At 33.6% G+C, this 17,007-nt stretch overlaps 1 protein-coding gene across 6 annotated transcripts in view; it reads right to left on the bottom strand.

The window, feature by feature from the left end:
- STXBP5L (syntaxin binding protein 5L) overlaps positions 1-17,007 on the bottom strand; it is a 415,834-nt gene that overhangs the window by 248,389 nt on the left and 150,438 nt on the right. For all 6 annotated transcript variants that reach the window (XM_044251475.1, XM_044251473.1, XM_044251477.1 and 3 more), the window contains exon 6: positions 2,717-2,851. In XM_044251475.1, coding sequence (XP_044107410.1) covers positions 2,717-2,851 — 135 coding nt within the window. The remainder of the gene's footprint in view (positions 1-2,716; positions 2,852-17,007) is intronic.

Here is a 17,007-nt window from a genome sequence, read left to right as displayed (position 1 = left end):
CTGGCAGAGCAGGTTCCAAGTTGCAGACCCTGGAGATGCAGGATCTTTTGCTTGTACCCAAAGCCAAGGCAGTGGTGTCTGTCTGGGAGCTCCCGACTGTCAGAGAGTTTCCAAGCAGCAATCGCACATTGAGGCTTTCCCGCTGGATCTCAATATAGATATAATTTCCTTTACAGATATTTCTTTGAGACCACATGTTAGGAGTCCTTCTTATAGCACTGCCACACTTTATTTCCAATATATTGTAATTGCCTTTTTAATTAATCTCATTAGACTGAAAGCCCCAAGAGAACAGTAATGATGTCTTCCCAGTTCATAGTTGTTTTCAGTATCATACCATAGTGCACAATAAACACATTTCAGTGATTGTTAGTAAAACATAAGCCTTATAATTACGATTTTTTAATCAATATCATGCTCAAACATTAATCATATGTGGAAAACAAGGTTGCATTTTTTAAAAAGCTGGGGCTGCCCTGCAGAAACATCTACTTCTACACTATAACGTGGAATAACTTTCCCATAGAAAAAAATTTTAATGTTCCTTCAGTTCTATGCTACTACTTTATGAGATGTTTTACAAACATCAATGTTTCTATGGAAAATGTGTTCCAGTTTCCAAATAATCAAAATATGCATTTTGGGAACACTATCTATAATTATGAGAACTGCCTAAAATTATAATCAGGACACTTCACTAATAATAGAAACAAACTGAAAAATAACATTGAATAAAAAGTATTTCAAGTAAGAACTTAAATTGAAATAATTTCACATATCTCTTAAAGACAATTCTGCATTTGTCATAATTAGAAAATGTATTGTTGAAATATGTGTGTAAAATTATGTTTATGAAATGACTCTTTTAAATAAATATTTTATTATTGTCCCATACACCTGGCACATACGAATAGAAAGTGGCATGCATTTTCTAATGTATCTCAATAGGTAGAGAGCAATTAAAAGACAGTTCTAGAAGACTGGCAGTTGGAATTTTAAATTATGTAGATCACAATGGATCTATAACTCTATGGAATACACTTCAGGAAAACTGGTCTAAGTAAACCAAGATATATGAATATGGAAACAAAATGGCAAAAGTGGTGAAATACTATAAAGTCTATTACTAGTATAATAATCTATTTAGATTATAAACTTCATAATTAGCAGCATTCAACTGAACACAAATAATACATATATTATTATTTGTACTAATATTAAATTTGTATAAAAGTTCTGTAATTCAATCTCTCAAGTTTATTTACATTTTTATCAATATCCTGAGAAAATTTTGAAAGCAAACATTAAGTTCAGCCCTATTTACAACTTTTATACCACTCAGATTATAGTGGGGAAACCTTTCCCAAATAGCTAAAAAATTAAATAATTTTTGGGGAGACATAATTCTAAATAGTCTCTAGAATAAATGTTTTTTAAAATACACATGTAGAACACTAAAGCATATCAGTAAAATAGTGCATATTAATTATAATTATAAATGAAGGCTTTAAGTCAATATTAGTGTGTAACTACCATACTAAGTATTCAATAATGTCATCAGTTATTTAGTTACCACTCTGTGGAAAGCACCAAAATAAGCCAAGTATAAAGAAAAAGAAAGGATCAATGAACAAAGATCTTGCCCTGGGGCAGTCCTTAATCTGATCAGGGAGGAAGAATTATCATTAACAAAAGACCCATTATGACATAATACAAAAGGAATATTGTAACAAGAATATAATTAATAACAACATTTCTTATATATACAGGCACACTGAAACATTAAAAATAGGGAATAGTAGATTTATTATAAAAACCAGATTTGAGCCTCACTTAAATAGGCTGCTTTAATCAGAGTTCTGGAGAATAATTATGTAACTCAGATATATATTTATGTATATATATATTTCATATATACATGTATAAAAATGTCATATATATGGAAATAAGCCAGTTTCAAGTTAAACATATTATAAATTAAGGACCTAATATGCACAGAGTATAAACATTTATTAAAGAAAATTTGTTTTTAAGATTAACACAGTGACCAGGAGAATTACTTGTATACATACAAAAAGATGGCTTGGAATTCCATTACTTTTATATGTGCATAAACTTAAGTATCAGCACCAAAGTCAAAGTGGTAATTACCACTAACCACATAATCAAATAGCTGTATACGTTGCAACATAAAAAATATTGATAAATTGGTTCTTAGAATCCTAAACAATATGTTAGTGAGGCAAGTGAAGAATGAACTACTAGCGATAAAAAAAATATATGAACTGATCATGATTATTTTTACATAAAACTAAATATAATCACAATCTACTTGTCATTCCCATTGAAAGTGGCTATACTAAGAATGACTATAAAAAATGAGATGATTTCCACGTATAACTTTTAGAATAAGTCTAAGTACTTTATCATGAAATTTACATACATAACTCCTAATTATTCAGACACCCTTAAATATACAGAAAGTCTAAAATTATAATGTTTATTTAATACTACAAGATTTTTAAGTCTTTAAAATTCTTTATAGTTGTAAATTATTTTAGCTGAACTGTTCACTCAAATTAATTATAAATGTTAATTATAAATGTTCACTCATAAATTAGTTATAAATGTTTCAAATAACTCTGTAATTTGACATGCTTTACAAACCATATGAAATATTCAAGACAAATAAAGTGGTATTCAAGTTCAAACTTACAGCTCAATTGCCTTGTTCCACATGATAACATATCCAGAAAGAATGAAAGATTCAATATTTACAATATGTGTATTTCCTCTTTCTGTTCCAACATAGAGCCATTTACTCTGGAAAGGTAGATGACAGTAAGTAATTCTGAAAGAAAGAAAATTATAATTAAAATATCTAAATTTTATGTTTGGTCAGCATTTTATTTTCCTTATACTTATTAGGTAGTGATAGGTACATGAATAATAAAATTTACTATACACTCAAGTAGCATTTAGTTATTAGGAGAGGGTAGAGCATAAATAACAAGAGTATAACATTAAAAACAATAATGATAACAATAACCACTATTAAATAAGTGTCTACCATGGGCATTAACATATATTATTTCTAATTCTCTTCAGAATTAGAGCACTCCAAGACAAATATATAATTCTATTTTATGAAGAGGAAACTGAGGCCAAGAACTTTTATTTTACTTTCATTGGACTGGCAGCTAGTAAGTAGAAAAACCAGGATTTAAATCCATTCCTGTTTGGTTGCAAAATTAGCAAATTTCTACACTGGCGGTTTTTCTTTGGTAATATTAACTTCAAATAGAAATTAGGTACATCTAAAATGTACATTTCAGAGATAGAGAATTTGTAGCTTTCTTTCATAAGATCATAAATTATTTACTTTTTATGCAGATGCTTGGCATCTTAATAGTATAAAATAAGCTTATAAGATCAGAAATCAACTCTACTATTCCTTTATTTTTTGTACTACTTGTATCTGCACAAAGGGCCTTCTGACAAATTCTAGGAAATTATTCTATAGCGAAAGAAACCATGATTCCTATAATTAAAATCTGGGAATTTACCAAAACCTTCTATTCACTGCATATCACTCTAGTTTTATTAAATTTTTTTACTTTAATCCTTTTCTTTTTTAATGTTTTTTAACTTGTTTATCTAATATATATATTTTTTTCTTTTTTATACTTTTTCCTTATTTGTTTTCGTTTTTTTATTGTTTCTTTTCTTTTCTTTTCTTTCCTTTCTGAACCTCTTTTTATCCTCTTTCTCCCCCTTCATGATTTGGGATATCTTCTGATTTGGCTAAAGCATATTTTCCTGGGGTTGTTGCCACCCTTTTAGTATTTTACTTGCTCCTTCATATACTCTTATCCGGACAAAATGAAAGGCGGAAAGATTCACCACAAGAAAAAGAACAAGAGGCAGTACCGAAGGCTAGGGGCCTAATCAATACAGACATTGGTAATATGTCAGATCTAGAGTTCAGAATGACGATTCTCAAGGTTCTAGCCGGGATCAAAAAAGGCATGGAAGATATTAGAGAAACCCTCTCGGGAGATATAAAAGCCCTTTCTGGAGAAATAAAAGAACTAAAATCTAACCAAGTTGAAATCAAGAAAGCTATTAATGAGGTGCAATAAAAAATGGAGGCTCTTACTGCTAGGATAAATGAGGCAGAAGAAAGAATTAGCAATATAGAAGACCAAATGACAAGAATAAAGAAGCTGAGCAAAAGAGGAACAAACAGCTACTGGACAACGAGGGAGAATTCGAGAGATAAGTGACACCATAAGACGAAACAATATTAGAATAATTGGGATTCCAGAAGAAGAAGAAAGAGAGAGGAGAGCAGAAGGTATACTGGAGAGAATTATTGGAGAGAATTTCCCCAATATGTCAAAGGGAACAAGCATCAAAATCCAGGAGGTGCAGAGAACCCCCCTCAAAATCAATAAGAATAGGTCCACACCCCGTCACCTATTAGTAAAATTTACAAGTCTTAGTGACAAAGAGAAAATCCTGAAAGCAGCCCGGGAAAAGAAGTCTGTAACATACAATGGTAAAAATATTAGATTGGCAGCAGATTTATCCACAGAGACCTGGCAGGCCAGAAAGAGCTAGCATGATATATTCAGAGCACTAAACGAGAAAAACATGCATCCAAGAATACTATAACCAGCTAGGCTATCACTGAAAATAGAAGGAGAGATTAAAAGCTTCCAGAACAAACAAAAACTGAAAGAATTTGCAAACACCAAACCAGCTCTACAGGAAATATTGAAAGGGGTCCTCTAAGCAATGAGAGACCCTAAAAGTAGTGGATCAGAAAGGAACAGAGACAATATACAGTAACAGTCACCTTACAGGCAATACAATGGCACTAAATTCATATCTCTCAATAGTTACCCTGAATGTTAATGGGCTAAATGCCCCAATCAAAAGACACAGGGTATCAGAATGGATAAAAAAAACAAAACCAATCTATATGTTGCCTACAAGAAACTCATTTTAGACCCAAAGACACCTCCAGATTTAAAGTGAGGGGATGGAAAACAATTTACCATGCTAATGGACATCAGAAAAAAGCAGGAGTGGCAATCCTTATATCAGATCAATTAGATTTTAAGCCAAGACTATAATAAGAGATGAGGAAGGACACTATATCATACTCAAAGGGTCTGTCCAACAAGAAGATCTAACAAATTTAAATATCTATGCCCCCAACATGGGAGCAGCCAACTATATAAACCAATTAATAACAAAATCAAAGAAACACATCAACAATAATACAATAATAGTAGGGGACTTTAACACTCCCCTCACTGAAATGGACAGATCATCCAAGGAAAAGATCAACAAGGAAATAAAGGCCTTAAATGACACACTGGACCAGATGGACATCACAGATATATTCAGAACATTTCATCCCAAAGAAACAGAATACACATTCTTTTCTAGTGCACATGGAACATTCTCCATAATAGATCACATCCTCGGTCCTAAATCAGGACTCAACCAGTATCAAAAGATTGGGATCATTCCCTGCATATTTTCAGACTACAATGCTCTGAAGCTAGAACTCAATCACAAGAGGAAATTTGGAAAGAACCCAAATACATGAAGACTAAACAGCATCCTTCTAAAGAATGAATGGGTCAACCAGGAAATTAAAGAAGAATTTTAAAAATTCATGGAAACAAATGATAATGAAAACACAACAGTTCAAAATCTGTGGGACACAGCAAAGGCAGTCCTGAGAGTAAAATATATAGCGGTACAAGCCTTTTCCAAGAAACAAGAAAGGTCTCAGGTATACAACCTAACCCTACACCTAAAGGAGCTGGAAAAGAATAAGAAAGAAACCCTAAACCCAGCAGGAGAAGAGAAATCATAACGATCAGAGCAGAAATCAATGAAATAGAAACCAAAAAAACAATAGAACAAATCAACGAAACTAGGATCTGGTTCTTTGAAAGAATTAATAAGATTGATAAACCCCTGGCCAGACTTATCAAAAAGAAAAGAGAAAGGACCCAAATAAATAAAATCATGAATGAAAGAGGAGAGATCACAACTAACACCAAAGAAATACAGACAATTATAAGAACATACTATGAGCAACTCTACACCAAAAAATTTGACAATCTGGAAGAAATGGATGCTTTCCTAGAGACATATAAACTACCACAACTGAACCAGGAAAAAATAGAAAGCCTGAACAGACCCACAACCAGTAAGAAGATTGAAACAGTCATCAAAAATCTCCAAACAAAAGCCCAGGGCCAGATGGCTTCTCAGGGGAATTCTACCAAACATTTAAAGAAGAACTAATTCCTATTCTCCTGAAACTGTTCCAAAAAATAGAAATGGAAGGAAAACGTCCAAACTCATTTTATGAGGCCAGCATCACCTTGATCCCCAAACCAGACAAGGATCCCATCAAAAAAGAGAACTACAGACAAATATTCTTGATGAACACAGATGCGAAAATTCTCATCAAAATACTAGCCAATAGGATTCAACAGTACATTAAAAGGATTATTCACCACGACCAAGTGGGATTTATTCCAGGGCTGCAAGGTTGGTTCAATATCCACAATTCAATCAATGTGATACAACACATCAATAAAAGAAAGAACAAGAACCATATGCTACTCTCAGTAGTTGCTGAAAAAGCATTTGACAAAGTACAGCATCCTTTCCTGATCAAAACTCTTCAAAGTGTAGGGATAGAGGACACATACCTCAATATTATCAAATCCATCTATGAAAAACCCACCACAAATATCATTCTCAATGGAGAAAAACTGAAAGCTTTTCCACTAAGGTCAGGAACACGGCAGGGATGTCCATTATCACCACTGCTATTCAACATAGTACTAGAAGTCCTAGCCTCAGCAATCAGACAACAAAAGGAAATTAAAGGCATCCAAATTGGCAAGGAAGAAGTCAAACTATCACTCTTTGCAGATGATATGATACTCTATGTGGAAAACCCAAAAGACTCCACTCCAAAACTGCTACAACTTGTACAGGAATTCAGTAAAGTGTCAGGATATAAAATCAATGCACAGAAATCAGTTTTATTTCTTTACACCAACAATAAGACAGAAGAAAGAGAAATTAAGGAGTCAATCCCATTTACAATTGCACCCAAAACCATAAGATACCTAGGAATAAACCTAACCAAAGAGGCTAAAAATCTATACTCAGAACACTATAAAGTACTCATGAAAGAAATTGAGGAAGACACAAAGAAATGGAAAAATGTTCCATGCTCCTGGATTGGAAGAATAAATATTGTGAAAATGTCTATGCTACCTAAAGCAATCTACACATTTAATGCAATTCCTATCAAAGTACCATCCATCTTTTTCAAAGAAATGGAACAAATAATCCTAAAATTTATATGGAACCAGAAAAGACCTCGAATAGCTAGAGGAATTTTGAAAAACAAAGCCAAAGTTGGTGGCATCACAATTCCGGACTTCAAGCTCTATTACAAAGCTGTCATCATCAAGACAGCATGGTATTGGCACAAAAACAGACACATAGATCAGTGGAACAGAATAGAGAGCCCAGAAATAGACCCTCAACTCTATGGTCAAGTAATCTTCGACAAAGCAGGAAAGAATGCCCAATGGAAAAAAGACAGCCTCTTCAATAAATGGTGTTGGGAAAATTGGACAGCCACATGCAGAAAAATGAATGGACCATTTTCTTACACCACACATGAAAATAGACTCAAAATGAATGAAGGACCTCAATGTGAGAAAGGAATCCATTAAAATCCTTGAGGAGAACATAGGCAACAACCTCTTCGACCTCAGCCGCAGCAACATCTTCCTAGGAACATCGCCAAAGGCAAGGGAAGCAAGGGCAAAAATGAACTATTGGGATTTTATCAAGATCAAAAGCTTTTGCACAGCAAAGGAAACAGTGAACAAAAGCAAAAGACAACTGACAGAATGGGAGAAGATATTTGCAAACGACATGTCATATAAAGGGCTAGTATCCAAAATCTATAAAGAACTTAGCAAACTCAACACCCAAAGAACAAATAATCCAATCAAGAAATGGGCAGAGGACATGAACAGACGTTTCTGCAAAGAAGACATCCAGATGGCCAACAGACACATGAAAAAGTGCTCCATATCACTCGGCATCAGGGAAATACAAATCAAAACCACAATGAGATATCACCTCACACCAGTCAGAATGGCTAAAATCAACAAGTCAGGAAATGACAGATGCTGGCGAGGATGTGGAGAAAGGGGAACCCTTCTACACTGTTGGTGGGAATGCAAGCTGGTGCAACCACTCTGGAAAACAGCATGGAGGTTCCTCAAAATGTTGAAAATAGAACTGCCCTATGACCCAGCAATTGCCCTACTGGGTATTTACCCTAAAGTTACAAACGTAGTGATCCAAAGGGGCAAGTGCACCCGAATGTTTATAGCAGCAATGTCCACAATAGCCAAACTATGGAAAGAACCTAGATGTCTATCAACAGATGAATGGATAAAGCAGATGTGGTATATATACACAATGGAATACTATGCAGCCATCAAAATAATTGAAATCCTGCCATTTGCGATGACTTGGCTGGAACTAGAGGGTATCATGCTTAGTGAAATATGCCAAGCAGAGAAAGACAACTATCATATGATCCCCCTGATATGAGGAAGTGGAGGTGCAGCATGGGGGGTTAAGGGGATAGGAGAAGAATAAATGAAACAAGATGGAATTGGCAGGGAGACAAACCATAAATGACTCTTAATCTCACAAAACAAACTGAGGATTGCTGGGGGGAGGAGGGTTGGGAGAAGGGGGGTGGGGTTATGGACACTGGAGAGGGTATGTCATATGGTGAGTGCTGTGAAGTGTGTAAACCTGGCAATTCACATATCTGTACCCCGGGGGATAAAAATATATTATATAGTTTATAAAAAATAAAAAAATTAAAAAAAAAAGAGTAAAGAGATTTACTTAAGATGCTTGACATGGGAGAGGGAGAGGCCATGATTATACTTTTGCTATATATTTTATAACCCTAATAAGTAATCAATACTTTACTGAATTTAATTTATTGTATTTAATAGCTATACTTTTATTTGTAATACATTTCTACTACCATCACCTGCAAACTGATGAATTTTCTGTTATATAGGAACCCTGAAAAAATAATATTTTTCCTATGTCTATATTCACTATCATTCTCTATAGTAAATCATTTAAGACATTGTTAGTGTTCTTTCCATTTATCCATTAATCCAAACTTCACCAAATAATTCATTATAAAAAGCACTGTCCTTGATTACAACAAATTACTCTTTTTACTCATAAAAAATGCCATGCAATAGGAGAAATAAGACAAGTAGACAAGTAAGAAAAATAAAATTAAAGTGTGTGAATTGCCATAAAGAATTGAAAGAAAGAAGGGATTAATTCCAGTAAGGGCAATCAAGGAAAGTTAATGTAGAAAACTTTATTTAAAATGGGCCATTACATTAATTATATAATGTAATTATATAATGTAATCATATAATTCTAATTATAGAATTAATCACATAATTCTATAATTTAAAATATGTTACATATGTTACATAAGCATATGAAATAAATAAAATCAATGTTTTCAAACTTGAAAAATGTACAGACCTTTAAAACTTTTTTGCTTATCCTCACTTTAGAGTGACTTTTACAAATTATTCAACTCGTTTATAAAAATGGCTGTTATGTATACATAAAACAAAAAATACAAAATAAATACAAATAAAACTATAACTAGAATTCAAATTAATGACTAGTGTATATGACAGATGGATTCTTTAAAGAAGTAAGTAACCTCATGATATGTTCTAACTTCACAGATTCTATTGAATTTGGTATATCTATATTTATTCTACCCTTTCCTTTTACCACTTGTCTCTACTTGAACAGTTCTGAATTCTATTCCATAGTACACCATCACATAATTTTACAATCCTATGGCATGAACACATAATACATGTGCATAGTCGACTTCTATTATTTTATTAATCCACAAAAATTAAAATGACACTATTTGGTGCCAACATAATCATCAATGCAAATTTAACTTCACATATTCGACCCGTGTGACAGTGTTTTTGAATGAAGTGGTTTGTTCAAACCATTAAGAATCTTTCCATTACTGTGATTATAAAAATAAAAATATTACAGTCAAAAATTACTATGGAAAATTTATAACTCCAAGACCATACCTATGGCTCCTAATTTGAGAAACACTGTCAACAGAAGTCCAAAATATGTTTTTAAAAAGTAAATGGTTAAAAAAAAAAAAAGTAAATGGTTTTGGGTGCCTGGGAAGCTCAGTCAGTAAAGTATCTGCCTTCAACTTGGATCCTGATCTCAGGGTCCTAGGATCCAGTCCAACATCAGGCTCCCTGCTCAGTGGGGAGTCAGCTCTCTCTGCCTCCCCCCACCCCACTGGTGCTCTGTCTCTGTCTCCCTCAAGTGGATAAATAAAATTTTTAAAACATATACAAACCCAGTAAATGGTTTAAAATTATAGAAAATTTGCTGTATGAAATTGAGTGGGAGACTTCAAGTTTGAAACTTTTTTCCCCTAAGTTTTAACACAGCTCAATTTTAGTTTTATTTTTTTCTCCAGATTCCAGGTAAAACCTCTACTAGCAGGCATGATGACTCTGCTCCAGTTCTTTCTATAATGTTTATAATTATACTTTACAACCAGATTACACTCAGAATCAGGTGTATTCTGCATATTAAAAATATAAATGCCAGAGAGGAAAATTCAGCAGTTCTGTAGTAAATCTAGCAATAATATTTTAAACTCTTTCTGGGTGGTTTTTTGATGCACAACCACAATTAAGAACTACTAAATTATGGCAATAATTCTTAATCTTTGGTATAAATAAATATTTCTGCATTCCAGGTACACAAATTGTTACTCATGGACTTGGGATGGAACATATGACTGACACTTTAACAAGTAACCTCAGTACTTGCTATTCAAAGTCCATATACCATCATGGACATCACTTGGAAGCTTAGTAGCCCTATCCCAGAATCCAACACTCCGTTTTATGAAGAACCAAAATATTGATCATTAAAAAATTAAAATTTAGTTAGCACTTATTCGCTGATTTTATTACAGATAGCCTATGAACCATATTTTATGAGATACTGTTTAGTGATTGAAAGACTGCTGCTAACTTACAATTCAAGTTTTAGGATAAGAACGTAAATTACTAAGTTAGTAATAGGGATAAAGCCTTGTAGCTATGTAGTTCCCCCAAACTGAGCTAACGAAGGTGAGAAGAATCCATGAAACAAGATGGGATAGGGAGGGAGACAAACCATAAGTGACTCTTAATCTCACGAAACAAACTGTGGGTTGCTGGGGGGAGGGGGGTTGGGAGAAGGGGGGTAGGGTTACGGACATTAGGGAGGGTATGTGCTTTTGGGTAAATTGGAAGGGGAGGTGAACCATGAGAGACTATGGACTCTGAAAAACAATCTGAGGGGTTTGAAGTGGCAGGGGGGTGGGAGGTTGGGGTACCAGGTGGTGGGTATTAGAGAGGGCACAGCTTGCATGGAGCACTGGGTGTGGTGAAAAAAATAATGAATACTGTTTTTCTGAAAATAAATAAATTGGAAAAAAAAAAAGTAAAAAATTTTTTAAATAAATTTATACAGTTCCGAATGTTCAAAAAAAAAAAAAAAAAACACACACACACACAAGAGCCATGGAAAGACATAGCTAGCTACCCTAAGATTCCCTCAGCATCTTAATTCAAAGACTGATACTTAGGAGTTTTAGTGGAAAAACTCAAATCATATAAAAGAAAAAATAAAGAATTAAAAATTCTCTAAGAAAAAGAATGCTAATTTTAGACAATCTGCACCTAGGCAGAATTTAAATACGAGACAAAATTAAAACGATAACTGAAAATTTAGTTGAGTTTCATTCATAGTCTTAATAAACTAACCAAACAGTAAAAAACTTACAATTATTTGGAAAACTACCAAACATAAGTCAAATTTTTAAATAAGCCAAATCTTTGCACTTCCATAGGGAATAACATCATGATTTCCGGCAAATCCAAGTCTGAGAAGCATATTCTCATTCTCCTCTAGCAAAAGAAATAACATTTTCTACCTTTATTTAAAGGTATTTAAATTCACAGAGTAAATGCCAAGGGGGAAAGCTGAACTACTCGAACTTTTAGTAACAAGATGACATCTGTCCTTCCACTGTCAGAACAATGTCAAAACAACCTGCCACAAATAGAAGGTCTAAATAAGACTTACAACGTTACAACATAATATACAAAATATCCAGTTTTAATAAAAACTCACTCATCACACCAAGAAATAAGAAAATCTCAGTTCAAATGAAAAAAAAAAAAGGGCAAGAGATACCAACACCAAGATGATAAAGATGTTAGAATTCACAGATAAGGGGTGCCTGTGTGGCTTAGATGGTTAAACATCTGCTTTCAGCTCAGGTTATGATCTCTGGTCCTGGGATCAAGCCCCACATCGGGCTCCCAGCTCAGTGGGGAGCCTGCCTCTCCCTCTGCTTGTGCTCTGTCTTTCTCTTTCTCTCTCAAATGAATAAATAAAATCTTTTTAAAAAAATAAAAATAAGAATTCACAGATAAATATTTAAAGGAGTTATCATAAAAATGCAATCTGAGGCGTTTGAAGTGGGGGGGGGTGGGAGGTTGGGGTACCAGGTGGTGGGTATTATAGAGGGCACAGATTGCATGGAGCACTGGGTGTGGTGAAAAAATAATGACTACTGTTATGCTGAAAATAAATAAAAAATAAATTTAAAAAATGCAACAAGCAATTATGAATGACAAGCAGTGAAAAATATCAAAGACTCAACAAAGAAACAGGAGATAAAAGTCAAAGGCAAATTTTACTACTGAAAAACACAACAAAGAAAATTTTAAAATCTATGCATAAGCTCAATAGCCAAATGTACGGGACAGAAAATAAACTCCATGAACTCACAGATAAAACAATATAAATGATCCAATCTGAACAACAAACAGAAAATAAATATTTCCAAAAAAAAAAAATCCAGAGACTCAGAAACCTGTGATACAAAAAAGAAAAGATCTAGCAATCATGTTATCATGGCCCTGGAAGGAAAGGAAAAGAAAATGGGACTGAAAAACTAGTTTAAAAAATCATGTTTAAAACATAATAAACTTGGTAAAAGCACACAAACAAACAAACAAAAGATTCAAAAAGCTGAGAAAAACTAAACAGAATAAACCTAAAGAAATAAAATTAGGACAGATCTCAGTCAACTATGTAAAAAAGAAAAAAAAAATCTTGAAAGCAGCAAAATAGAAATAACACCTTAACTATAGGAGAAAATATTCTAATGACAGCAGATTTCTCACCAGAAAACCAAAGGCCAAAAGGAAGTAAAAACACTATTCAAGTGCTTAAAGGAAAGAAAGATCAACCCTAGAATTCTATACATCCCCCCAAATATCCCTCAGGAATAAAGAAGAAATCATGACATTATTAGGTGAAAAAAAAAAAAAACCAAGAATTTGTCACTAAAAGACAAACTCTAAAAGAATGGTTAAAAGGAGTTCACTAAACAGAAAAAAAGATCAGAAACTTTTTAATATCAAGTGTGAATAAAAACTATAGGGAGAGTGAAAATATGGTTAAATTCAATATATTTTCCTCCTTCCTTTGAGTATCCTAAATTATGTTTCATAGCTGAAGTAGAAATTATAACATAGTCTGATCCAGTTCTAATACAGAGACAGAAAATTTATTTAAAATGGAGAAGGGAAAATTAAGAAAGGAAAGATCTTTATACTTCATTCAAACTGAGAAAATTCAATAACAGTAGTTTGTGATGAATTGTTTACACATAATAAAATGTCTACAGCAACCACTCAAGAAGTGAAATGATACAAAAAGATTCATTAAAAACCATACATAAATCAAAATGGTATTCTAAAATAAAAAAAGATCAATTAAACCACAGGAAGGCAAAAAACAAAACAAAAAGAAAACAAACAAACAAAAAACCAAACCCACATTTGAATGAAAAAATAAGCAGACAACAAAAAATAAATTGAGAACTTAAGCACTAATGTATCACTAATTACATAAAATGTGAACAACAATTAAAATACAGGTTGGCAGAATGAGTTAAAAAAAAAAACTACCTACTATATGCTGTGTATGAGAAATTAATTCCAATATATTGACATGGGTGGCCTGAAAGTTAACAGGAAGTTCAAAGATACATAATACAAACATTAATCAAAAGAAAGTAGGAATGATTATACTAATACCAGATAAAACAAAAACAAAAACAAACAAACAAAAACTTGGAAGGTGAGAAAATGACCACAACATTTTGTAAAGATTAAAAGATCAATTCCAAGAAGACATGGCAATCCTAAATGTGCGTGCCCAAACAAGAGCCTTCAAATTAAGTGAAGTAAAAACTGAGAAGAGAGAAAGAGAACCCATGATTCTAGTAGATTTCAACACCTGTTCCTAGTAAATCAGCAAGGAAAGGGAACCCAACACAATTACCAGTCAACAAAACGAATTGACATTTATAGAATAATCTGGCAAACAAGAGCAAAACATTCTTGTCATCACAAGACAAGATACACCAGAGTGTGGGCTAAAAAATAAACCTCAACAAACTTAAAATAATTAAGTCATATAGAATGTGTCCTCTAAACACAGTGGAATCAAATTAGAAATCAACAAAAGTAAAAGAAACAAAATCCTCAAATACTTGCAATACACTTCTAACTTACAGGTCCTAGAAGTCATCACAAGGGAATTAAAAAAACACAGGAAATGAGAAGTTTTGACAAGGATGTAAAGAAAAAGCAACCCTCATGTACTGTATATGGGACTATAAGCTTCTGCAGCCACTGTGGGAAACAATATAGATATTTCCCAAAAAATTAAAAACAAAATTATGATATGATTAAGTAATTCTATAACTAGGTATTCACCTAAAGAAAACAAAAACACTAATTCAAAAAGATATATGCACTCATATTTATTGCAGCATTATTTCTTAATTTAAATTCAATTAGCCAACATATAGTATATTACCTTCAGATGTAGTGTTCAATAATTCATCAGTTGTATATAACACCCAATGCTCATCACACCATGTGCCTTCCTTAATGCCCTTCACCCAGCTGCCCCACTCTCCCACCTACTACCCCTTCTGCAACCCTCAGTTTGATTCCCAGAGTCAAGAGTCTCTCATGGTTTGTCTCCCTTTCTGATTTTTTCCCATTAAGTTTTCCCTCCTTATGCCTCTGATCTTTGCACTACTTCTTCTATTTCACAGATGAGTAAAAGCATATGATAATTGTCTTTCTCTGATTAACTTATTCCATTAGCATAATACCCTCCAGTTCCATCCATGTCAATATAAGTGGTAATATTCATCCTTTCTGATAGCTGAGTAATAATTTCATTGTATATATAAACCACATCTTCTTTATCCATTCCTCTGTTGAAGGACAGCTCAGCATCTTCCACAGTTTGGCTATTGAGGACACTGCTGCTATGAACGTTGGGGTGCAGGTGCCCCTTCAGATCACTACATCTGTATCTTTGCAGTGATAGCCAGTAGTGCAATTGCTGGATGATAGGGTAGCCTTATTTTTAACTTCTTGAGGAACCTCCACACTATATTGCAGAGTGGCTCTGTTACCTTACATTCCCACCAACAGTGTAATAGTGTTCCCCTTTTTCCACATCCTTGCCAACATCTGTTGTTCTCCATCTCATTAATTTTAGCCAATCTAACTGGCGTGTGGTGGTATCTCATTGTGGTTTTATTTGTGTTTCCCTAATGAAAAGTGTTGTTAAGCATTTTTTCATGTGTCTGTTGCCCATTTTGCATGTTTTCTTTGGAGAAATATCTGTTCATGTCTTCTGCACATTTCTTCCCCGGAATATTTGTGTTTTGGGGGGGTGTTGAGTTTGAGAAGTTCTTTGTATATCTTGCATGCGAGCCCTTTAACTGACATGTCCTTTGAAAGTATCTTCTTCCATTCTATAAGTTGTCTTTTAGTTTTCAATTGTTTCCTCTGGTGTGCAAAAGCTTTTTGTCTAGTGCTCGCTTCGGCAGCACATATACTAAAATTGGAACAAAAGCTTTTTGTCTTGATGAAGTCCCAATAGTTCATTTTTGTTTATTTCCCTTGCCTTCAGGGACATGTCTTGCAGGAAGTTGCTGCACCCAAGGTTAAAGAGGTTGCTGCCCAAATTCTCTAAGATTTTGATGGATTCCTGTCTCACATTGAGGTCTTTCATCCATTTTGAGTTTATCTTTGTATATAGTATAAGAGAATGGTCCAGTTTCATTCTTCTGCATGTGGCTGTCCAATTTTATCAACTGCATTTATTAAAGAGACTGTCTTTTTTCCAATGACTACTCCCTCCTGCTTTGTCAAAGATTAGTTGACCATAGAATCCATTTCTGGACTCTATTCTGTTCCATTGATCTATATGTCTGTTTTTGTGCCAGTACTATGCTGTCTTGATGATCACAGCTTTGTACTATAGCTTGAAGTCAGGCATTGCTATGCCATCAGTTTTGGTTTTCTTTTTCAACATTACTTTGGCTACTCAGGGTCTTTTCTGGTTCTATGCAAATTATAGGATTATTTGTTCCAGCTCTGTGAAAAATGTCAATGGTATTTTGATAGGGATTGCACTGAATGTGTAGATTGCTCTGGGTAGCATAGATATTTTAGCAATATTTATTCTTCCAACCCATGAGCATGGAAAGTTTTTCCATTTCTTTGTGTTTTCCTCAATGTCTTTCAGAAGCATTCTGAAATTTTTAGAGTACAGATCATTTACCTCTTTGATTAGGTTTACTCCTGAGTATCTTATGGTTTTTGGTGCAATTGTAAATGTGATCATTTCCTTAATATCTTTAATCACATTGTTAGTATATAGAAA

The sequence above is a fragment of the Neovison vison genome, chromosome 6 (genome assembly GCF_020171115.1).
Source record: "Neovison vison isolate M4711 chromosome 6, ASM_NN_V1, whole genome shotgun sequence".
Taxonomy (NCBI): domain Eukaryota; kingdom Metazoa; phylum Chordata; class Mammalia; order Carnivora; family Mustelidae; genus Neogale; species Neogale vison.
This window is presented reverse-complemented; position numbering and strand designations above follow the sequence as displayed.